The sequence below is a fragment of the Hesperophylax consimilis genome, chromosome 10 (genome assembly GCF_061612785.1).
Source record: "Hesperophylax consimilis isolate HC1 chromosome 10, BYU_Hcon_1.0, whole genome shotgun sequence".
In the NCBI taxonomy this organism is placed as follows: Eukaryota; Metazoa; Arthropoda; class Insecta; order Trichoptera; family Limnephilidae; genus Hesperophylax; species Hesperophylax consimilis.
This window is the reverse complement of record NC_142845.1, coordinates 12,647,665-12,673,656: the sequence shown is the minus strand read 5'-3', so window position 1 is coordinate 12,673,656 and position 25,992 is coordinate 12,647,665. Positions and strand designations below refer to the sequence as shown.

The 25,992-nt window shown below is 35.3% G+C and overlaps 1 protein-coding gene across 1 annotated transcript in view; it reads left to right on the top strand.

Annotated features, from left to right (window-relative positions):
- Positions 1-16,063, top strand: part of LOC149420302 (ankyrin repeat domain-containing protein 13D) — a 32,273-nt gene extending 16,210 nt beyond the window's left edge. Inside the window, exons 5-12 of the mRNA XM_089636587.1 lie at positions 1,731-1,905; positions 4,524-4,764; positions 6,645-6,806; positions 8,541-8,658; positions 9,214-9,375; positions 9,903-10,003; positions 10,647-10,735; positions 14,100-16,063. Coding sequence (XP_089492713.1) covers positions 1,731-1,905; positions 4,524-4,764; positions 6,645-6,806; positions 8,541-8,658; positions 9,214-9,375; positions 9,903-10,003; positions 10,647-10,735; positions 14,100-14,319 — 1,268 coding nt within the window. The 3' untranslated portion in view covers positions 14,320-16,063. The remainder of the gene's footprint in view (positions 1-1,730; positions 1,906-4,523; positions 4,765-6,644; positions 6,807-8,540; positions 8,659-9,213; positions 9,376-9,902; positions 10,004-10,646; positions 10,736-14,099) is intronic.
- The last annotated feature ends 9,929 nt before the right edge of the window (positions 16,064-25,992 follow it).

Sequence of the window (25,992 nt, the reverse complement as noted above, 5' to 3'; positions counted from 1 at the left end):
CTAAAATTACTACTAAAAAAATACATATTTCAATACACAAATGTATTCTAAACATTATAGCCACCTTACCTTTTTGTCATTTCATATAAAAATAATTATTAAAAATATCACAAAATTTCATAACTTTTCTCAAATTGCAGTTGGAACTTTTGTTTTGATAGAGGTGTACATTTTAATTATTCTGTGGTTTTCAATATTTTAATATAAAGCTTGATGTTTTCTCTTTTTAACACCGTTTAGTTCATATTTCTACCTATAATGACACACATATTTCTAACAATAAATACACACTGTCCTAGTGTGAATAGTAGTTTGCAAGACAGAACAATGAACCAAGACACTGTCCCAGATAGTGTCTTACCCTCACGGACCGGCCTGCGTGTAAATGCATTTTGACTTAACAGTAGGACAATATACAGTCGCTCCGCGCGTACGTATCTCGGCTTGCTGCGCTCGGAATTCGTATTTCGGCTTAAAAATGTTGCAAAAATGGAACACTAATACATCTTGATACAGAAGACCGATAGAAAGATAATATTTTTTGTGTCGTATATCCATTATGACAGCGTTCCGTGTTTGAACTACGGTAGAATTGTTGTATTGTCTCATTGTCTTGCCCTGCGCGATCAAGACTGTTCACGGAGCAGGGACGGGACACTATTGTATTGTCTTCAGTATTGTCCTCATGTGATCCCGGCATAAAGGAGAAAACAATTTCTATGATACCATATGAGTTATAAAAGAACAAATTTACTCTACGGGTACTAGCTGTTTGTTTCCAAAACTGAACAAATTAGACTGAGGGGTTAATATGGTTCATCTCAAAGGTTGTTGTTACTGTTATTTATCTACAATTTCACTAATTATATTGAGGGCTTAAAGTCAAACAATGTTATGTACAAAAAATATACAAGTAATAATTCAAGGTCTTAAAGTCAAATAAATTTACTTATGTGTTATGTGTAAAAAAACATACCAATAATTTGAGGGCTTAAAGTCAAACAACGTTATATAAAAAAAAAAATTTCTGTGCTAATTATTATTGGCATGTCTTTTTGTAGATTACATTGTTTACAACTTTAAGCGTTCAAATTATTGGCATGTTTTTTTGCAGGAAATGCTGTTTGATTTTAAGATCTAGAATTATTTGTATGTTTTTTGTAGATCACATTTTTTGACTTTAAGCCCACATTATTCTATGCAAATTATCTTGTAACATGCCTTCTTTTTGGCAAACTTCTAATCAACAATATTGTGAAAGTTTGTGCAATATTTTGTAATTTTTTAATATATTCGCTTTTCTGCCATCATCATTCAGCTACTTTTGGTCTGGTGTTTTAGGTAGTAGGTTTTGCCTTTGGTTCAACAACGGTTCCTTCCTGTAGGCGGCACTCTTAATCCGTCTTGTCTTTTTAATATTATTTTATGTGAATTCCGCATAAGAGTCCCAAATGCTCCCAATCGTCTGGAGCCGGTGAGACTACGGCATTCCCTATTTGGGTATGTGTGAGGCTGAAGATAGTGGGGAGAGGCAGTAGATGGAGAAGTACCTGGCTATTCAGATCATGTAACCAAACACGGCTAAAGCCATTTCAAGCAATGTTTCAATTCTAAATGGTGATTTTTCACCAGGGCTGCTCAAAGACCGTATTTCTTCAGCCTGTTCCAGATTTCATCTTCAGAACTCTTCGGAATTTATCTCTGATTATCTGTCTCCTTATCTTGTGTAGGCAATACGGCGAGTATGATGGAGCTGGACCACGACAGTGGACAGGTGTGGACGGAGCGCCTCCCCCCTTCCCCGCTGCCACCCACCGCGCCCCCCACCCCCCGCCAGGTGGAGCAGCGCCTCACGCAACCAATCGCCTGCAACTACATAGACACTGAGAAAATTAGCTTCGAGAGGTTAGTACCTATCTATGTACCTAAAAACTTTTTGTATTAACCCTTAAGACCTAGCATGCGCTCTTTGGAATTATAATTTGGGTAATGCCCACGTCTATTAGCTTTCACAACTGCACATAGCGTTATCATTGTCGTTCAAAGATAGCAATTTTAGCATAGACATATGAATATTAGTAGACCTGCCCTAAGTGATTAAAAGCGTATTATTCCCCACTCCCCATACCGGTTCCATTGGAGCCGGCTGGGCTCGCGTATGGCTTCCCGTGAATCTTGAAAATGTGACGTCATCATTCTTGTTCGAACTAGCGTCGAGCTATGGTCGAGGCATTTCATGAAATAACACGGCAAAATAGTGGCTTGTGATATGAAAACTTGTAAAAATAGATGTGAAAAAGAGAATAAACCCAATTGTCGTATTACATTCCATATGTAAGCATCATTTTAAGCTTATTCACGTCGTATAATATGAATCAGTTGTAGAAACATATACTATCACATCGAGCCAACATTGATCGAATGTAGCGATTCTCAAGTGTGCGCATCGTTGTTACTGGGAAGTAAATTATGAACACTTATAAAAGTGTATTAACTAAATACGTAAACAAAATATTCGACTCTGAAAATAGAAGAATTTTTTTTGCCGAATTTTGACTTCGCAAATTTGTTCATAACGTGGCGAGTAATTTGCGCTCCTATGTAAAAATGTCTATTCATTCAAAAGCAGATTTTACTTTTAACCCTTGGGACCTTCCAAGACCCAAACAGTCCCAAATGCCGTGCGCGCATTATACTCTCCTAAGACCATATTTGTCCCAGAACGACCGCACATTATTAAAATGCATATATTATCTCTCTTCCTCTCATCTAAAAATAAATTATTTCTTTTATGTCAGAAAGAGAACGAAATAGTGCTTGTTATTGTCTTTGAAAAAATGGAAGCTTGTAGAAGGTTCGATCCGTGCAAATCAACAACGTCTCAAGGGTTAAGAACTAAATGGTGATATTATAATGCGAGATGCCTATATTCTGTCAGATTGATTTATTGACGAATCACAGTCAGCTTTACCCCCTTCGTTCTTCAACAGTTGATTTTACCCCTCACCTTTAATTTCTAGTCTATATATTCATATGTCTGTGAATTTTAGATTTATTACCTCTTGTGTTTGCGACATCTAATGAAATTATTGAGATATAAAATTAATTTAACTAATGTTAGACATAGTCTCCATGTGATATGTAATTAACGAAAGTCGCCATGCATTTGGCGGCTACACGTAGTAGGTATTTGGTACTTGATAAATAAACTTTTATCTCGTTGGACAAATACTAATGATATTAACGAACCTGGATGCGCGGGAGTTAAAATGCCTATAATTCTCAAACTGTGGGATATTACGGATTTAATTAATTGAATTTAAAAAATATATATTATTATAATGTAACTTATGGATATAATAATTATATACTTTTATAAAATGAATACGTATTTAAAAATTTCTCCTATAAAGTTAAAACCATTTTGTTTTATAATGAAGGTTTTTCTTGTAAGATTACTTTTGTACAGTTATATAAATTACATGCATGTATTTTTATACTTATAATAAATAAACCTATTAAGAAGATAATTTATAACAACATGAAGATAATTTATATTGTTTTAAGCTTTTTTCTATCAAAAGAGTTTGAACTCTACATTCCTCCTAAGGACTTGTAAAACAGAAGACTTTTTTGTAATTATTTATTTAAACAATACAATTATTATAAAGAGTTATATAAAATGTTTGCATATTATGAATCTACCTTATCTTTACACCTATCTACAGTATATATTGGGCGTATTTTCAGCGGCTACAGCCATACTTAAACACAAAAAAATAACACACCCAAACAATTATTTGTACACATTAATACCAATGTAGAAAAAATAATAATCACTACTTTAATAATTCATCTCTCCAGAACACATTTTTTATCATTAGTAAAATAACATACCTATTGTCGTTGACCGTATTAGACCACTTTCTTGGTCAGGTCTCTTGTTTATGTAGACACATTATTGTACATGTATATCGGATTTACTGTAATAAAAAAGAAAGTTCTCAGTACATATACACAGAGATAGTAGAACATATTAGATAGTACTGTATTTACTCACAGGAAAGCCTCATATGACTTATTTTTATTGTGAAGAATGCTTATTTAGCTTTAAAATATAGTAAATCTCAAGAATATTTTCATCTATCTTCATTAAATTATATTTTTTATAACATTAGAGAAAAAAACATTTCTCTGAATATGCTATCCTGGGGAAACTACATGGGATAGAAATATAATTGTTTTATAATTATATGAACACATGATCTGTTAAGGTATCAGCGCCTTGGCTCCTTGGCCCTTTAGCTAGTCGGCGCCCTGAGCGAACTGCTCCAATTGCACCTGCACAGGTCCGGCCCTGATAATATGGCAATGTCCTATTAGCTCCCTCAGAAAGTTTATATCTATGTTAAATGTGTAGTTGTTTGACCATTATTGATTGGTGTCATTCTAGGTGCTTTCTCCTATTCATTCCTTCCAATGCTCTCTTGTTACATGACTGATGCGTTAGTATTGGTTTCCAGAAATAAGAGCGGCATCTGGGGTTGGCGCTCCGACAAGGCGGAGGAGGTCGGCGGCTGGGCCTGCAAGGTGTTCGGAGCGTCCAACGTGGAGCTAGTGACTCGCACCCGCACCGAGCACCTGTCGCAGGGGGACAAGGCGCGTGCACGGGGGCCCCGCACCCCGCTGCACTCGTTGCTGGGCATGGCCGACACCGAGGAGCGGGCCGCGCTGCTCGAAGACCAGGACCAGGCCACTCCCTCGGTACTGTCACAATACACACACACACACATATATATTATATAGTGGGCACGCAAGGTATTCTCGCTCTCCAATGTGGAGCTGGTGACTTGCTTCATCATCACTTACACATAATTATGTAGAACCCTGTTAATTCGAAATCCTAGGGATATCAGAAACCAAATTTCGAATTAACAAATTCCCGCATAATTCGATTTTAAGAAACAAAAAACAATTGGTGAAAATGCGTGTTCCACGGCCGTCCCTTCAAAGGATTTCAAAGTAAATTCGTAATAATATGACTTATACTTTTATAAATCAAATTTTCGCAGCCGATTACCGCTGCGGCCGGCTCGTCATATTCAGATATTCATAAAAATACAATATTTCCATGTAGATCGAAATTTCGTGGCCGATTACCTCTGCGGTCAGCCCTTCAAAATAAAAATATGACTTATTTCCATGTAAATCAAAATTTTGCAGTGGATTATCGTCGCGGCAGGACCTTCAAATATAGATATTAGAAGTAAATTCATAAAAAATATGACATATTTCCATGTAAATTAAAAAATCGAGGCAGATTACCTGCTCTAGATTCGATTTAGGAAATAATAATTTTAGTTAGGACGATGTATAACCCAATAAATGGTAATTTTATGGAAGTTTGCCTCAACCTGGCCGTATATTTTTGTATAATTTTTTTTTATGGACTTATTTTTGTCTAAAATTTCGAGTTAGGTATGCTTTTTTTCGAATTATCTTGGTTCTACTGAAATATTGCCACTAAAACAGTATTGTCACTTACACTGTGATCTCACTTATACAGACAATACTGTCACTTACACAGTACTCTCAATTACACAGTATTGTTTCTTACACAGTACTGTCACTTATATCGTACTCTTTGAACTGCCCTAACTTCACTGTGTTGTTTTTTAGGCTGGAATATTTCAGTCACTACCATTTATTTATTTTATTTGCTTAGTTTTCTTTTATTTTTCTTTATTCATTCTATTATTTTTTCCTAATTTGCCTTTTGTTTTATTCTTTTCATATTCTTCGCATGCTACCTGTGGAAAATGTACCATTCTAGAATCGGGTATGTCTAAATTATTATTTTTATTTTCAACAATTTCTTTTTTCTTTATTAAGCTGCCTGTTCACGTTGGGCCAACGTGTTGGCGCCAAGATCCTTTGACGTGTGCTTGAAAAACCGACACTAATCAGGTGGTTGAGCAACGTTTGCAGCCAATGCGTTGCAACGGCCACTACACGCCGAGTGGTCTTGTACATGTTGGGCCAGCGCTTTGGACCAATGTGTTGGTCTAGTGTACTGGCAGCCTTTTGAATTGTATTGCTTCTGTCAACACCATCATTGCCCTCTTCTAGAAATTGCCTACTCCTGTTTCCCTTTAATTTCCTTTGTTGACACATGGGATGTTAGCCTTAATGCAGCAACTGGATAGAACAGATCAGTGACAAAACAGAGCATGAGAAAATAATGGTTTTAGGTTAGGTTTTTCGCTCTTCTTATATGTTCTTGTACCACGGCCTCCTTAGTCATGGAGTAAAATCCTCGACTATGATTCTGGAGGTCACGGGTTCGAACCCTGAGTGCCCAAGTAAATGTAATAAAATTAATCATATAAAATAATATACATGTGTGGTAGATACTCTTAATATCGCCCTGGTGAAAAAGACCACCATTTAGAATTGAAATGTTGCTTGAAATGGCTTTAGCCCCAATTGGGGATGCCATAGTCTTACTAGCTCCGGTTAGCAGAGCGCAGTTGGGACTCTTGTGCAGTATTCCAATGCCATTCATCAACCCAAGCGCCCTAAAATGCCTTTGCTCCGTAAATTTATAATTTATTATATATTACCTTCATTCTTTATTCCAACAGCAAGAGTTCTTCTCTGTGGGCAATCCGTGCAACATCACGCCGGAGGAATACTTTGGCAGCGAGGATCTGGAGGGGCGCGATATCGGAAGGCCGCGAGAGGTCAACACGCGCATTCAGAAGTTTCGCGCCACCCTCTGGCTGTGCGAGTCCTACCCCCTTCAGGTTAGTTACCAAACTCGGGCTGTTTTTACCGCTATTTATGTGGAAGCTACTCCAGGGAACTAGCGACATTTAATAAAAAACGTGATGCAGCTGAAGAGTCCTAATGCACTAGAGCCTGAGAAACTAAACTAGTAGTTCTGTGAACAGTAGACTTCGTGTCCAAAAAAGTATATTTCTTTTTTGCTTTTATTTAATAAATCAAAATTCCTTTATTTACTTAATTATAAATCATTATTTTAGGTAACATTTTTTTAATTTCAAATAAGGAATTATACAATTTGTTCAAAAAAACATCACTATCATAATGAAAATACTTTTATCAAACTTTCTCAACCTCTCAGACAAAGACATTTATTTACTATGTGTTCCTTTGAGAACTGTCAAAACGTGATAATTTTTGTGTTATTTACGAGTTTTGCTAAAAGCTTCATAACTCACGTTTTGGGAAACGTAGCCTCATTCTAAAAAATGTTTTGGAAAGATTATGAAATCCACTATTGCATTGTGTTGTTATACGTAAATATTTGCGTTTCTAAATATACATTTTATGAAAACGTCAAAAATATGTAAGAATCGCTTACCATTATTTCAAAGCCGTGAAAAATGTACTTTTTTCTGAGTATCATAAAGAAATAACACTTTATATATTGAAGAAATATAATTAAAAACTATTAGTCACCTCAAAATATTAACCGTCCAAACTAAAATATTTTTAATAAATTATTTAGAAACGCAATAAATTATGAACGAACAAGATGACAGATTCAATCGGCTTAGATAATGCACTTCTACGTTCCATAGATATTCTTGAATACAGACGCGTAGCGTTATTCATTATCGATACTCTGTTTTTTAAATCATGGCAATCCGTATACTAGTGATGGAAATAAATCGATTTTTGTAAAATCTCGTGCGTTTACGTGAAAAGACGTTCTAATGTCTTGACCGCTATTATCATATTTACGTCTTTTGACGTTCTAATGTTCTGAGTGGTTAAGTATCATGATATTTAAAAAAAATGCAAATGAGAAAGTCCAAATAAACAAGACGATTTCACATTTGACAAAAAAATCTTTGCTGAACCATTAAAACGGCCACCATCTTGAAACGGAAACGGAACGTACAAACAAATTTACAAACAGGACTGGTCAAGAGTCCACACTTTTTGAGCCAGGGTATCTATGACATGCTGCGAGGTTAAAGGAAGGTTGGGATGTATCTGACTGTTTAGATCTAATCACTAAACATGGGATGTAATGTGGTGAATGTACATATATTTTATTTAAAACCACATAGATTAAAAACCATAAACCGGTAAGCGATTTAAAAGTGTTGAGCTGTGTTTGTATTCAAAATTTGAATATTTTTATTTGCTTATGTACATTTGTAAAATCAAAATCTAAGAGTCTTTTTTTTTTGATTTCAAAAACAATATTTTATTTTAGGATACTTTCAAAAACAGCGAATCTATTTGAAATTGAATGTCAGGCAGGAATATATAATAATATGATGATATTATTTTGTTTAGGCCCGAAGGTTTAAAATTGTGTATGAAAAAAAATGTTTTGATCATTTGTTGAAGAACCTCTACATTATTCCTCTACTTGTCTAGGGTATCATAATGCAACTATATAATCATATTTGAAAAGCTTTCGGCCGATGCTCCTGTGCTTCAGTTTTCAGTCAGGTTTCTATGTTAAACAGAAGTATTAATGATGGTTTACTGTGTTACAGCTCCAGGAGCAGATAATGCCAATCCTGGATTTGATGGCCTCCATGTCCTCACCCCATTTCGCAAAGCTGAAGGACTTTATACAGATGCAACTGCCTTCAGGATTTCCCGTCAAGATTGGTAAATAAACTGATATTTACTGTATTAACCCTATCTATGTGGCTGTCGCATAAGTGATCCATCGGAGACTATCCCCAGACGTTTATGTGATCCATGAAGTTTCTCTAAAACACATCCATTTTGCCAAAACGTGCCTAATGATAGGGCAGATTGCGTTGAAAAGGTCAGCATTAAAAAACTAGTTTAATGACTCTTTTGTGCCGATGCAAAACTTTCGGCGTCTGCCGGCGTAACAATGTTTTTTGCTAAATGATGTTTTTGTAAATTGTACCCTCATATCAGATAATGTGTTTATACATCCTAATTAAGATGCTAAAAATTAAATTTAATCTCCGTATCCACATGGATACATCGGTGCTCAAGCGATTAATCAATTGAAAAATATGAAACAAACGATGAAAATTCTAATTTTTGAGTGTTTTTTTACTAATGGAAATTATTTTCAAAGTTAAAAATAGTTATTTATTTAAGACAGCACAAAACTATGCATTTTCATAGTTCATCGTTTTTCTCTATAATGGTTAAGATATTCATTTTTCCTTGGTTTGTTTGCAGAGATTCCTCTTTTCCACGTGTTGAATGCACGTATAACCTTTGGCAACATCTACGCAGCGGAGCAGCCCATCCCGCATGTGTCCTGCCTCAGCGAGGGAGACCGGCAGACCTGCATCATTGATGACGAGGTCTTCCAAGTTCCCCCGGAGTACCGAGTGCAGGGTCTGTAATTTATTTTTCTCTCTTCATTAGAAAAATCTTTCACATAAATGCTTAACCCTATCTCAACGACAGTTCTGTGTTCTATCGGCGGTTATCCCAGTATGCGGATGTCGCATATGTGTTCCATGATGTTTCACTAAAATAATACATTGTGTCAAAAATACCGCGTCATGGATAGATCGTTTTGTAAAGGTTAAATAATGAAGTGAATATGTTTGAACTGATGGACACAGTAAAGTCTTTGAGTTATATTTTTGATGCCACGTCTTCCTCGAGCTTCCCCTACTTCTTCCATCATTCACTTTCATTTTGTATGTTCCCCTGGCTCTTATACTTGTCCAAACCATCGTAAGCGTCCCTTTCTTACATCAGCCTTGCATTCTTTCTGGATCTCCACATTGATCTTTGAGACCACAGAAGTTACAGGACAAACCGGTTTATATGCCTCGAATAATTTGTATAGAGTTTGTTTATATTGTATTGCGATAACAACTACCATTCATATCTTGTCTTTTATTTTGTTGTAGGAGATGAGGATAGAAGGCAGCCCACCTTCGAGGATGAAGATGATCTGTTGCAGTACGCTATCCAACAGAGCCTTATTGATGCCGGCAGTGAAAAAGATGAAGTAAAGATTTCATCTTTCAATTTTTATTTCTGTTGTTTTGTCCCAACAACTTGAGAATGCATTTAGCTTTTTATTTGTAATTTTAACAAAGTGCTTTGCTCTCATAATTCTGAAACTCAAATGGAATGTTATCGCAAATACATTATGGGAATTTATTCAAATTGCAATGGTTGGTAAACACAGTTGGGATTCATGTTTTTTGGAAATCTCGTTAAATATTTAAATTGTGATTTCATACTGAAACGAGTGGGATTGACCTTACTATTAGCTGACAATATCGAGGTACGTATACCGTCATGCGTACCTCGCCAAATTTCAATAGTTTTGATGGGCTTTGAAAAATGCAAACTTTCAAAATTATTACATTAAAGTAATTATTAACTATGAAATGGACATTTTTGAAAAAAATAAAAAGAATACTGGTACATATCTATGTTAGAAGATTTGTATTATTATTTTTTTAAATTAACTGGAATACTTTATAGGGTGCTTACTCACTTCACACAAAGTGATTTAGCATATTTAAGTGGTTGATTGGATGGGTGAGTGACTCCCTTTTTCACATGAGTTTTGCTAACTGAAAGTGATGGTGACTTTTTGGTGGTTCAAGTGTCGCTGATGGAATGTGGTTTGTTTGTTGCAGGTGGACATCTGGGAGGCCCTGAAGGCGCAGCGTCCCTCTCGCCCTTCCACCCCCTCCATTCTGGGGGACGAGGACAGACAGCTACAGAGGTACCCTTTCTATTTCATACATTAAATATGGCCATATGCTGATAAACCCAAAAAACTTTGTCCTAAATTTCTTTCTTTCATTTCGTAAAATACATTTTTGTTACTATAATTTATAATTTGATATACAATAGGTGTGCCCTAATTACAGTCATCCTTATTTTAAATGTTCCTAAATTACAGCCATCCCAATATCGAATGTGCCTGAATTACTGCCATCCCTATTTTGAAGGTGCCTGAATTACAGACTTGTATTGCAGCCTATTTTAAAGGTGTCTAAATTACTGCTATGCATCCCTGTTTTAAATGTGCCTAAATTACAGCCATCCCGATTCACAATGTGCCCCAATTATAGCTATCCATATTTTAAATGTCGCATTTACAGTCATCCCTACAAGAAATGCGTCTGAATTACAGCCCTATTTTGGATATGTCTAATTTATCGCAATTCTTAATGTATTTAAGCTGTCCTTTTTTGACAATGCCTAAATTGCCATCCCTATAGGGAAGGTGCTTGAATTACAGTTATCCCTTTCTTCAAATTGCCTGAATTACAGCCATGTACATATTGAATGTGCTTGATTTAGAGTATGTATAATGCATGTATTGCAGGGCAGGTGGGATGCGGCGCTCCTCCACCCCGGGGCTGGGCGGGGCCCCTTACCGTTCCTCTCTCCCCTCCTCTCCCTTGCACGCCCCCTCCGCCTACCTGCAGGTCAAGTCCTACCTTACCACTGGCAAGCGCCTGCCCAGGACCGCCACGGCTTCTCCCAACCTCAAATAGTAGTCCTGCGCCTAACCTATCGCCTAGAATTAATTCTCCTCTACTTATGTTTATTTATTTTCACACTATTTAGTGCTGTAAGCAATCATCACTTTTGGTATTCTGCTTTCCCTCTCTCGAGCTGTTGGATAGCCGGCCAAAGTAACCTAACCTAAGCTGGAGTGAATTCTCTTCACCTGATACTAATGTCAATTGGTGTAAATGGCATATTCTGAAGTATGTAGATAATTCAATCTGAATTCACCTCTTTTTGTATTCTGCTCTCCCTTTCTCTAGCTTTTTGGATAACTGACCTAACTTAAACTAAAGTTATTTCTCTTCTCCTGATACTAATAATATCTATTTATTTCCACAATTAGCACTGTAAACTCCACATTCTGATGTAATCTAAACTGATTTCACTGACCTGTTTCTGTATTCTGTTCTCCTTGCCTATTTTCACACATAGATTTCGGTGCAAGTGCCTGCCCAGGACTGCCACTGCTTCCCCTAACCGCAAATAGTAGCCCCCTGCCTAACCCAACCTAACTTAGAGTCTTAAAATTCTCCTCTCCTGAGACTATTATTTATTTATATCCTCACTAAGCATTGTAAATTGCATAATATGTATATATATTCTGATGGGATCCAACTTGATTTCTTAGTACACTTAGCTTGGGGTGTTTCACAGAAATTCAAATGTAACATTGTCGTCAAACGGCCTATCACCCCATTTGGTTTTTTTACACCTCATTTTATCACAAATTGTTCAAAAGCTGAAACAGATCTGTTTAAACATCGCTGTTTAACCTCTAGTGTGCAAAGATGTCTGATTTCTGAATTTGTACCCGTCGTGTGCCGGCGAATCCATAGTGGATTTGCTAATAGTTCACCGCACTTAAAATATTTTTTTTGCTTGGCAAGGAAATAATGTGTTATAACAGTATTCTAGCTTGTCGTTTCGTCACTTGAAAACATATTTATTTTATCTGTGATAAAATGCATCGCAAATTCCATGTTGTATATCATAGTTCCAATTTTACGGTACTGTATTTATTTTTTATAACATCGGGGAGAAATAAAACATTTTCTCAATATATGTAGCTAACCTGAAGAAACTACATAGGTTATATATATATTTATATATGTACAATTTTTATAAATATATAAACATATTATCGGGTAAGATAAGTTATTACGAAAATATTGTCATCCAGCACACGGTGGGCAGCTCAGCATTTTACCCCGGCACTCTAGGGTAATATTAGGTTACGGGAGCCTGTCATTCTAAGAGTTAAATTTGAATTTGTATGAATCACCCTAACCTTAGTGCCGTAAGCTGACATAACCTAACCTGATTACACCCACTCTCTTTTTATTCTGTTCTCTTTGCCTATTTTCAAGTATAGATTCCGTGCGAGCCGTGTCTACTCTGAATTTCCTCATCCGCTGGCCTCCTTTATTCTGTTCTCTGCCGTATTAATCCATTTAATAATCCCTCGTTTGTTATTTACAGAATTATCATTGTTGCTGAATAGTTTCCTGTTGCATACATAGCTATAGAAGAAATCAATTGGTAGACAATAATAATATGTAATAATAATGTTTGGCTCATTTAGAACTTGGCAGCGGTATTTCCTTCACTGAATTTTACACCTTCTATTAAAATACAACATTTCAACAGTACAGCAATCAATATTTAAATGTACACTTCTTCAAATAAACCCGATCTAAGCCCTTCTCTCACTCTCCATCTCTGACTCCGCCATCTATCTATCTTTTTCTATACATATTTACAGTTTCATTCCGAGATTAATGAAATTTTGCACACTTAACCTTCAAAACAAAAGGAAGGTTACTGACTTTGAAAGATTTCGAAAAACCACCCTTGTCCCCTTTTCTCGCCCTTTTAAGCAGAATTTAGATACTTGTTGATGAAATTTTGCACACTTGATGTTCAAAATAAGAGGAAAACTACTATGTACATCTGATTTCGAAATCTGCTTAAAGCTCCGGCATCGCTGAGGATTTCAGCTTGCATTGTGTATATAAAGTGCTTATTAAAGTATCATTTCAACCTCTTGGAAGAGCAAGGTTCCATCTGACACAGCAATGTCATGCAAAAAGCGCTTTAGAGAGAGCTACTTTATCGGTAACACCATTATTTAAAAGTTTCTGGATAGGCTGCGTAGTTTGTTGTTTAAATAGAAGGTGTAAATTCAATTAAAAAATGTATTTAATTATCTATACTATTATACACTGAAAAGATAAATCTATAGAAGTGTGTTTTGTTGGTGTGTTTGTGTATCCAAAGTAAGCTCAATGTTCCCTTACTTTTGGTGAAATTGATCAAACATTTTCAAATATTGATATTCTTTATTGAACAGATAATAAATTTTATTAACTTATCTGGAGCCTAGGAATCGCAAGGTTTTATCACACAGTCAAATCAATCTAGATCACACTTGTAGGGATTATCTGTTGAGTGATATAACGCTAATCCTTTCACAACTGTATTTAATCCTGTCTGTCTGTAATGAGGGGATAGCTCCCGTCTCCGTGTGTGCCCCCTAGTTACGCTAGTGTATGTTGGTTGGTTGCTAGGGCCATCCAGGCCAGTTTGGAGAGTTGGCGGGGGGGCGCGGGACCCTCCACACCCCCCGACGGGTCCCAGGAAGCCCCCGAAGAGGAAGAATCCGATCTCTCAGAGGGAGGAGAGGAGCTCCGCAGGGCGGTCATGCTCTCCCGGCGCGAGGAGCAAGAACGACTTCAAGAAGAAGCCCAACTGGCCGCCATCCTCGAGCTATCCTTGCTGGACAAGTAACCACCGACTTCCGCAATGCTGCCATCAAATCATGATGACTACTTTTTGATACTTATTGCATTAAAGATGTTTTATCAGGGTAGTTTTACCTTACAAAAGTTGTTTCCTATTTTATTACAGTAAAACCCTCTTATAAGCTTCCCTCATAAGAAGTAAAAAAAATTTCAGTCCCCGATTTATCCCACATAAGACGTTTTTTACCTTCCTTGAAAAACCTTGTAAGGGAGTTTCACTGTATTCATTGCAATAATACTTATCAACCAAGATCAGTGGACTGCTTAAAAGAAATGTGTCCTTATAAATATTAATAATTGTGATTACATTCTTTAATTTTGGTGTTAATAATGTTGCATTTCCGCTGAACGCCGTACGCCGTACGCTGTACGCTGTACGCTGTACGCTGGTGGGAGACCACCATTCAGAATTGAAATGTTGTTAGCTATGCTTAGTAACCAGATATGAATATCCAAGTTCTCTCAATATGTAGAATACATATTATGTGTGGCCAGATAAAAACAGGAAACAACATTTGTATGGAAACATTATCTTTTAAAAGTTGAAGCACTGAGTTTTGAGGACAAAATAATTGATGGATGACGTTGATCCATCGCTACAATTTTGAACACATTTTAAAATCACAAATGTGAATTATTTATACAAAAAAACTCTTCTAAAATCAGTGCTGCACTCTGCAAACATCACCCAAAAAATTATTGACCGTTAGCCCGTCGTCCCGCTGGCTTGGTAACGGTACGGAATCGACAAAAACTGGAGACCCTACCCAAAATTCCTGCCCTACCCTGCCAAAAAATGCCCGGAAAAGTTCTAAAGTTCACTACGGTTTGCAGCGCAGCCATCCTGCGCAGGTCCTCCTGTTTTTGTCGATTCGGTACCGTTGCCGAGCCAGCGGAACGAAATGCTTTCTTAATTAATTATAATTGTTACACCATCGAAACAAAAGTCCTATTTTTGTATGACCGTTTTAGTGCAGAGTGTTTTTAAAAAGTTCTTCCAGAAGATAATGATGTTTTTTTTTGGGTATTTAATACAAAAATCATAATTCATAGGCCTTCCATCAGATTGTACAGATTTAGATGTACAATATTATTATCTAAATCTTTTTACATAAATAGTTAATGACGTATTAAGAAATATTTAAGAAAAACTCTTCGCATTTTTCTCGACACTAAAACGGTTAATGTAAAAGATATATTTTTGGGTGAATTTTTTTCCAAAGCTGACGGTAATGGTACTATGGCAAAATACCCTTAGTATGCAATTGTCCACTACATGTGGACATTAAATTTGACTAATTGTAATTACCCTGAGAGACGTAGAACTATACTCAAGTGTAACACTGTGAAAGATGATATGCAAATTTAAATTAAAATGTGTCTTCTTTTTATGCAAACAATTATTTGTCCAGTTTTTAGCAATTTGTGCTATTTAGTTGTTTATGTGAGCACTTGCTTTATTGCTTTATGTGTCAAACAACAGATTTTTTTTACCGTTGTGTAATTAAGTAAGCATTTTATATTGTCAGCTATGCGGAAGAGGGCTTCTCAAATGGTCTTAAATTAATTTCAAATGCCATTATATTGGGGGCTGTAGATTGAAAGATCTCCCGGCCTGGGAGCACCTACTTTTGTTGTGCTGTATTTCTGAATTTCAGTTCGTATGTGTCGTCCCGCCTTTCAATTTAAATATAAAACATCAAATCTCTGGGTTTGCATAACCTTTATTTCTGGAATTTCTGGGTCAACTTATTTTCAGGCCATAGTGTCATTTCTATCACATATAGCTTTAAAATATCCATTTAACTGTTATAAAAATAAGACACATGAGTATGTATGTAGTATGCATAAAGTTTGTGGACACCATTGTCCCGTGGGAATTAAAACCTAAAAAAACGAACGCAATGTCTTTCTCAGTGTTACACTGTGTGTTGTCTCGGAGACAGTGTATAAACACATTATACCTCTGGTCCGAAGCCCTTACTTACGCTAAGACCAAAAAACTTCTCCAAAAGATGTTTATATTTATATTGTAAATCTATTGTAACCAAACTTCCATTTTTTCCAATTGTTTTAGTTTTACGAATACAGGACAACTGGAAATTGTATTTTACCTAATATTGATAGATTTAATGGAGTAGAAAATTTTATTAAAAATATGGTTTAAATGATTTATAATACAGACATTTTCACTAAGCTTGTACTTCCCACCCACTAAGCTAATGACCACCTCAAACTAATAAAGATGACAAATTGTACTAAATATCTGCTTTATTAACTGCGCTAGCTTAGTTCAATTGGGAGCAACCAATATTTAAGTATGCTCTTATTAAGTCGATCAATGTTTCCAATCAATTATCAGTGGTCCTGTATATTTTACAAATTGCAGATAATAAATAATATTATAGTCTTTATTAAAATCCAATCACATATCCATTTTTATATCCAAAAGGCGGCTCTTGTTAAGCTTATAATTTATTTGTTCAAGGTGATAATATTATTATAACTTAGCCTTTGTTCATTTAAATTTAAAAAAAAGTTTTATTTGCTCAATTGTTTCGAGAGATTATTTTGCAACAAAAATTATCAGCTTATTTTCGTAATAATATTATATTTAGTGGTGATGCAACATGCAACGATTCATAACTTAACGATTACGATTATGAAATCAATATTCATAATCTTCTGATTACAAAATATTACATACATATGAATGGTTACTTTATTATGAAACAAGTTTTGCTCATAAAATTATAAATGAGATACTACCTGATATACCCGCATAGATAAAGATTTCTAAATTATTTGAAAAAGTTTTAAATTTGTTTGAACTTAGTTTGCAGTATAAAGAGTTAAAAATATAAAAGACAATGCTTTAGAACTGCTGGCGGCAGCGAGGTTAGGGGTATTGAAAATGATTTTTCCCATTTTTTCCAATTCATTATTAGTGAAATCAAAAATGAAGACTTTGACTTTGAAAAATTAGAAATTTGGTCATTTTGTCTTAACGTCAAAGATTCTTGTAATCTTTCGTAATTGTAATTGTTGCATCACTAATATTATGCAATATGTTTCAGTATTTTTCAATTTACATCTATATTATAAATATATTATCTACTAATATAACATTTGTATTATTATTATTCTTGCAAATTTCTTTATTATTAATTTATATAACCTTCAAATTAAGTTATATTTATAAAACCTCACAATTTTTTTTAGTTAGTCAAAACACTACAAAAGTAAAGATATATATACGTTATAATCTTCTTTCATGTACTTTGCATCTTTCCAAACCATTATATTTCAAGCATTTTTTCTTAATTTTTTCCAATCTCCTGTTTTTTACTCCGCCACAAATAAAAAAAATTGTAATAATATTAAAATAAAAATTGAAATAGGAAATTTTTGTAAAGAACTTTTTGACTGTTTACATTGACTGTATATTTGTAATGTTTGTTACGAGTATAGTATTTATTCTGTCCACAAGTCCAGCAAGTTGGATTTGCATGTCTGTTGCATCTTGTATATTATTTATATTTAATATGAAATTATAATATAATATTTAATAACCTACTTTTATTATTACATACTGAATTTGTTTCCCTTACTTCGCCATATGGATACATTTCCTTCTTATTCTGCAGTCTACGTGGTTAAGATGGCACTGTTGATAGCCAAGAAATATGAGGACTTCAACTACAGATTCAATACATTATGCATAGCGAGGAAATAAGGAAGATAAAACAAAGGGTAATGCAAACATATTATGTTGATGGTAAGTACTGGCGGTACATACATTACATTCGGTGGCGGCTTGCACTCACAAAAATGGGTAGTGCACTAAAAATATTGCCAATCTATCTCTACCTACTGGAATGATCGGTATGCGAACTGTAAACTAAAGTGACGCCTTCTCACAGAAGAGAGAGAGGCATTGGTGAGCGCCATGTTTCGAAGAAATTTCAATACTATGGTCAACGTGGTCACGTGACTTATGACATGTGATACAAAGAACAGAAATTCAAGCCGGTTGAATTTAAATTAATACTTTTACTAATCTTATTTGCTTTGATTTTCAATGATATTATTAACGGTTGATAATTATTATTTTTAGATTGACTGAAATCTTGTGGAAGAGTGTGTTGCTCCAACGCTCCTTAGAGCTAGCCTATATAGCGAAACCTAATTCTTCACGATTCATTTGACAATATTAATAGAATATTTTAACAAATTTGAATCGATTATTATTTGAATCAATTTGATCCCTAAAATAATCGTTTTCGAAATTAATATTTCGGTTATTACTAGAAATTATGGAGTGCCTTTTTTTATGGAAAGGTGGGGAAGTACCTGGTTATTCAGGTCTGGTCACCAAACACGTCTAAAGCCATTTCAAGCAACGTTTCTATTCTGAATGGTGGTCATTCACCAGGGTGACGCTGAAAGTGTAAATATACTATTTATTATTTTTAATTAATAGATTGTAAAATAACACAAATTGATCAAATATAATCGCACGCTGGGATTTGAACCCACGACCTCCGGATTTATAACTAACTAACCATCACGCCGTTTCTCTGCAGGGGTAGGCAGAGAGGACGGACCGCCAAACAACTCAGTCTTGGCACACATTCACATTCATACATACTCTTCTATTATTCTGACTTTTGACATGGCCCGACTCGAGTATCTGATTCACTTGTTCGTGCCATGTCTTCCTCGGGCATCCCCGACTTCTGCTACCATTCGCATTTGCATCATATATCCTCCTTACATTCCTTTCTTCGCTCATTTGCTCTACATGCCCAAACCATCTAAGCGTCCCTTTCTTAATCTTACTCACTACGCTTACATCAGCCTTGCACTCTTTGCGGATCTCCACATTTCTCACACGATCAAACATGGTTTTACCACACATACGTCTCAGGGATCACATATCAACAGCATTCAATCTACTTTCATCCTTTATTTGCCAGTTCCATGCCTCACTTCCATACATCAAGGTAGGTACCAGCACTCCGTTGTGGACTGCTAACTTCGCTTCTTTGGACAACCGTCTGTTAGCGCCAACTGCGTTCAGTCCTCCATTAACGGAATTACCTGCATTTACCGGATTTATAGATAAGGCTTACCCATGGAGGCCGTCGTGCTGCGAGCTTACTCGGTTTACCCTTTGCCAAAGTTTTAAGCTTTTTGACTCGGGGTGGATTCATACCTAAGAAAGATATGACCCATACCTAACAAAACAATGATAAAAAAAGATTAAAAATAAAAATAAAGTTTAAGATACTTTCAGTACGAGGATTGTACTTAAAGATACTGTCAGTACGAAGATTGTACCTCAAGATATTCTCATTATCAATCTGAAATTTTGCGTATTTTTAGTAATGCGTAAAATTTTGGTAACATCTTTCCCTAACCATATTCTTCCCCTCCCGTTCCCTTAACCCTTTCACACCCGCATTATTGTTTCCACATATATAAAATATGTAATGCTTGATAATACCTCAGAAAATTATTTGAAAATTTTCCTTATTTAATTTTTTTTTGGCTTAACATTGGACGTCAGAGGAAATTTTTTAAATAGTAAGGTAAAATAAACATAACACAAAAGTAATACAAATAACTGTTTCATGTCAAAAATACACATTTACAATGTAGTCATAATCTCTAAGGTTTGAAACAAATAACATTGTTACTAAAATTCATTCCGAAATAAAGAAATAATCTAGGATAATAATCTTTAAAAATTCGCCATACTAGTCGAAATTATGTCCGTCACTACCAGTGTTAATTTGAATGAACATTGAAATTCATTTAAGGTATTCTGGCAAATGACTGTGAACAGTGAATTGAACTGATGTTATTATTATAGAACACATATTTATGCGTTAAAATATTTGTAATTCGAGTAGAAAATATTGATATCTCACCTAAAATGAAGTAATCAATGACAGCAGAAATTCGATGAAACTCACAATCAGCAGATGTCAAAATATTTATCGTTTTTGTGGCGGGAATAAGGATTCAACCGAGCGGAAAAAATAGTCGCCACAGAAAAGATTACAAGCTATAATGGCTTTTCTAAATCGCTACCGTTACGGTAAAAAAATCACAAAGTTTGTGTTAATTTGAATTAACACTGGGGCTGAAAGGGTTAATTCCACTTCACAACTATCCTCAATAAAATGGAACGTATATATACCCCCAGTGGTCGCGGGTAGTTGGGACACCAACGAACAATACATGAAAAGTAAATTAGAAAGTAACCCCCGTTTGGCTATAATAAAAAAACCTGCATGGATAGAAATACTTTACTGCGTTCCTTTTAAAACATCAGCTTTGCACTATTTTTCAATAGTCACCATTTAAATTTAAGCACTTGAAGCATTTCACCAATTTGCAAATTCCTTCTGCATAAAACTCGGCCGCCGAGGAATGTAGCCAACCTGTGCAAGGCGATGCACTACGTCGTGTAATATTTTAAATTGAGCCGCTATCAATAACAACCCTTACGTAGATGGCGATGAGGTTTAAATTCCAGCACACCATCCGCTTGTTTTGATTTATGCAAGAAAAAAACATGACCAAAAAGTGCCTTTTATTTTATTTTGTGGATGTTCAGGCATAAATATTTTTTTTCGATCATTTTATAAATAACTTAATCTGCAACATTATATAGTAAAATCATAACCGAAAATGGGTTCGTAAGTAGGAGATTTTGAACTTTAAAGTTTTCATAGGCCTTTACATTATTTTTTTCTGGGCTTATAAAAAGACGTATCTAAAAAATACTCGATTATTTCAAAGGCCAAGATGTATTCTACTCGCAGTATTTAATTAAAGCATCTGAAACATTTGAAGGCGACCAAATTTTCAAACCAAAAACACATGATTTTGCATTACTACGTATGGCATCGCCTTAAATAATTTTGAAGATCTTCATCGTCATCGAAGTGCTGGGCTCCGAGCCATTTCTTCGTGTAAGTGAACAGATGAGTGAGAACCTCCGTCGAGGGCACGCACCACTTTCCCGAACCGTTTGGACCAGATAGGTCCCTCTATCTGTTCTCACGTTACACAAGCTACTATTTGATGGTTCTAAATGCCCCTGACTGTCCCTACACGGCACAATATACATTTATACATACCCAAAGCGTTTAAGCTTTCTCATTCGAGGCAGTTTGCTCTTGTTCTTGAGGCTAGTGGAGAAATAACATTTATAAAGAAGAACATACAAAGGAAGGAGTAAAAAAACATTGTTTAAGGAGTTTTTTTAAAGCAAATTTAAAGACGTTCTCATGGCAGCGAAGAACACAAAAACAGCCTAAGCTTCTGGCGTACCACAGGCAGTCCCACGAGAGACAGTGAGCAGTTGTTCGGAAAGATGGACATCAGATGGAGCCCAGTCCGGACTGTTCGGGTGACGGGGTAACAGCTCCCGCACGAATTAAAAAAAGTTTAACATAACTGATTTGAAACCCAATCGAAAATATTATTGGAATACTAAAAATATTGCACCAAATTCATAAATTTCTAAGCTCAGTAATTGACCTATATTTACGGGCACCCCTAATAATAACCCGGCCCCTGGGAAATTTACCCATTTGGCCCCAACCTTGACCCGCCCCTGGATAAAGCTCCATCATTCAAAGCGAAAAAATCCCAAGCTATATGTATAATTTCATTTTTCGCGTTCTGCGCATTGACAAGTAAATAAAAATCGTTAACAGACCTTATTTTTTATTAAAAATATGCGTAAAGGCGACCTGTAATACTATTGATCCTTGTCACTTCCTGTCGATTGGTAATAAATATGAAATAAATATATTTAACAAACCTTGAAAAAAGACCTTTCTTTAAAATAAAATTTAATAATAATTGTAAAATACAAACACGCAAAAGACAAAGACAGTAAATCGTTATAAGTCAGAAAAGAAATTACAACAAAAGCCTATAAATATTCCCAATTCTATAAATCTATCATTTCAATGCTAAGAACTTTATAATATGGAGTTACGCTATTTGACTTCTGATTCATCAAATAATAAAATACGTGATAAATTGTCGACTAAGCGTAAATTTGCTGAATTGTTGAAAATACAAACAAAAGCTCTAAATATACGTTCATCACACAAAAGGCAATAAAACTTTAGTTGTATTATTTCAATTGTGATTCTTCCAAGGACAAACTTCGTAATAAATTTACGATATTGCGTAAAATGGACGCGAAAATTGCTAAACGGCTGAATACAACAAGAACAAAACCCTTTGAATATGGACATGGCCACTGTTTAATATTCCCTTCGTAACAGCTAAAAGCTATACAAATTCTAGCGGAATTTCGTTTGTGATTCATCAAAGAACAAAATGCGTAATAAATTTTCGACTCGCGTAAAATTGACAAAATTTTAGAGGAAAGAATAATAATACAATAATAGTTCAATGTTATTTCGGAGTTCCCAAAGCGAAACGGAAATAAGCGTCTCTGTTTAGTTCCTTGTTTCAGCTTTCCGAATATAGCGGGATTTCCCGGAACGCGACGCGATGCTAGCGCCGCGGCGGCCGGGGACCGAACTAACTACTGAGCTGAGGAAAACACTTTCCCGCTTCCGACACGCCCACTTCTGCGCGATGTAAACACAACAAACCGTTATAGCTCCGTATTTAGGGACACGCAGCCCCTGAAACCTTACCTAAACTTAGCCCGCGGTACCTCAGCGATGCCTTAATCTAGTATTATTGGTGTTTTCTAGGAATTAGCGTGGATGTTTTGATGGAATGCAGTGGGCTGAGAGGTGACATTTTGTGTCAGTTCCTCGGTGTATGTATGGTATGTGTTTGAGAAGGAAGAGCGTAATTTGGTTGCGTTGGCGGTATCGATCTTGCGAGCTCTCAGAACGGGAAGGCCGTTGTCCCGGGCAGCCATGACCCCGCTCCATACTATACAATACTATACATCCTGGATTCGTTCCCTTCCAGCTATTTCTATGTACTCGTATATCTACTCGTATATACTTTACTGTACCTGTATAGTATTCACACTTCATTCTCTATTTTTGTACCTTTTCAGGTATATATTATACTTACTCATTATGTATTGGTACAGTTGGTACCTTTCCAGTTATATTCTACTTTACCTTCTTTATGTATTACATGCATAATGTCACATAATGTGTATGTTTCAGTATTAATACCCGGCGTCGCTAGAGCTAAAGTAAGCCACAACCAAATAATTTTAAAGTACATATGGCCGATTGCATCGGAATACTGTATTTTTTCTTCTTGGGTACAATGTACCTGTCTATTGCATGGTACTCGTATCTACGAACATTTTATTTAAAAAAAGAATTTTAGCTATTAAACATAGTCAGCTGTTGGCACGTGACAAGCACGTGACGTGAGCGTAAATATACGGCTTGGTGGTCGAGGGGTAAGGCTTTAGCTAGCTTTACTAGCAATTCGAAGGTCGCGGGCTCTAATCCTGGCGTGTGTAAGTAAATTTGTGTTATTTTCACAATTTATTCATTTAAAATAATATATAGTATATTTGCAGCACTTTCCAGAGTGGAAGATACTCTCAATATGGCCATGCTTAGTGATCAGAATAGCCAGGTAATCTCCCACCATTCTCTTCCCCGTCTCCTTCCCCTCCCCACTATCTTTAGCCTCACAACATATCCCAATTGGGGACTCCGTAGTCTAACTCCAGACGGTTGGGGGCAGTTGAGACTGTGCGGTATTCACATAAAAAAGGATTTATTGTCAATTTCGACGGATCGTATTTTCTACCTCATTAGTTTTATTATTTAAGACCTCTTTAAAACTGCAATTATTTTTTGATTCCTTAGTTTTTATCTCTTACAAAATTATTAACTATTTGTGACTACAGATAGAGAGGAAAAATACACAAAAAGGATATAAATACTGTAGCAAAGGAGTCTCTATCAAGATTATTCAGAAGGATTTGTAGAAAAAACTGTGCTTTTGAAAAGAAAATACGGGTTCATGATGTTTGGTGTTCAAACAAAACACATAATTCAGACACTTCCACTAGGTACGTAGTTTTTATTTATTAAATAATTTTATTTTAGCCAATTGTACATCCAAGTTTACGAACATGTAATTGAATATAACTTACATATTTATTATTTATTACATTTTCTTTTGATAAATTAATCAATATGCCTCCTAAAATCTACAATCCAGCTTGAAGCTTGGATCTATCAATTGGTGCAGACGGTATAGTTTCCGGTACCGCGTTATAAGATTGCATTTATTTGTACAGTAACCTTTTTTTGGCATTAGATTTGTCCTTTTTTTGTAGCCCAATTTCATTGCACGTTTTTGTGTTCTTCGCGTTCTGTTTTGGTAACCAAATTTCATTGCAAGTCTTGTCTGTGAATGTCCTTGTTTCATTTTGTTTGAAAGTATTTAAGTAATAGGTTATTTATTATTAGCCTAATTTCATTGCACGTCTTATCTGCGAATGTCCTTGTTTAATTTTGTTTGAAAGTATTTAGGTTATAGGTTATTTATTATTAACCTAATTTCATTGGACGTCTTGTCTGCGAATATCCTTGTTTAATTTGGTTTGAAAGTATTTAGGATATAGGTTATTTATTATTAACCTAATTTCATGGGACGTCTTGTCTGCGAATGTTCTTGTTTAATTTGGTTTGAAAGTATTTAGGATATAGGTTATTTATTATTAACCTAATATCATTGAACGTCTTGTCTGTGAATGTCCTTGTTTTATTTTGTTAGAAAGTATTTAGGTAATAGGTTATTTATTATTTTATGTATAAATACCATCGCGTTAAAGGTCAGCATCTATTTCACAGAAAGCCAATTTAGTTCCTTTTAAGTTTAATTTATTTATTTGTATAATGCATATATGCATTATACAAATAAATAAATTGGCTTTTCAATGAAAATCAAGAAAAAAACAAAATAATGTAAAATATTATATGTTTATTTTAGTACCTAATATTTTAACATGTCTGTTCTTCAATATGTTTATTTTATTGAGTTTATACCGGTTTTAGGAATACATTCTATTCATTGAAAGAGGCAATTACTAAAGAAAATACTATATTCAATGGAAACAGCCAATTGAGACTGGTATGTGTACAGTTGAAGTCGGTCATTTTGTGGCTATGCACCTTTTAATTCTTCACTTATTTGAATTATTCCAAACAAATGAAAATGTACCTAGCCCCTATTTGTGCCCCCCCATTGATTAATATGGTGTCAGGACAATTTTAGGTTGCATATTACACTACCAGAATTACACAAGGATGGAATTATAATTGGAAGAAAATTACACCTATTTAAATTACACATGACATTACAGTATTTAAGTGTGTGCTAAATATATATCATCATGTCTAAAAAAAGTTAGATGACTCGTGTTATTCCAGTAGATGTAATTGAAGTTGGTGAAATACTCTCCATTCGTAATTTCGTCCATGTGTATTTCCGTCCTTGGGTGTACTCTGGTAATGGTACAAGAAATTCACATCCGTGTAATTTTGTCACGAGACTTAACACAATATGTGGGGGCTTACTTAATACTTACCAATCTTTTCTGTAGGTTGCTACTTCATCGTGGCATGATGGTTAAAATGAGTGGTGTCCCTAGACATAGGCGGGT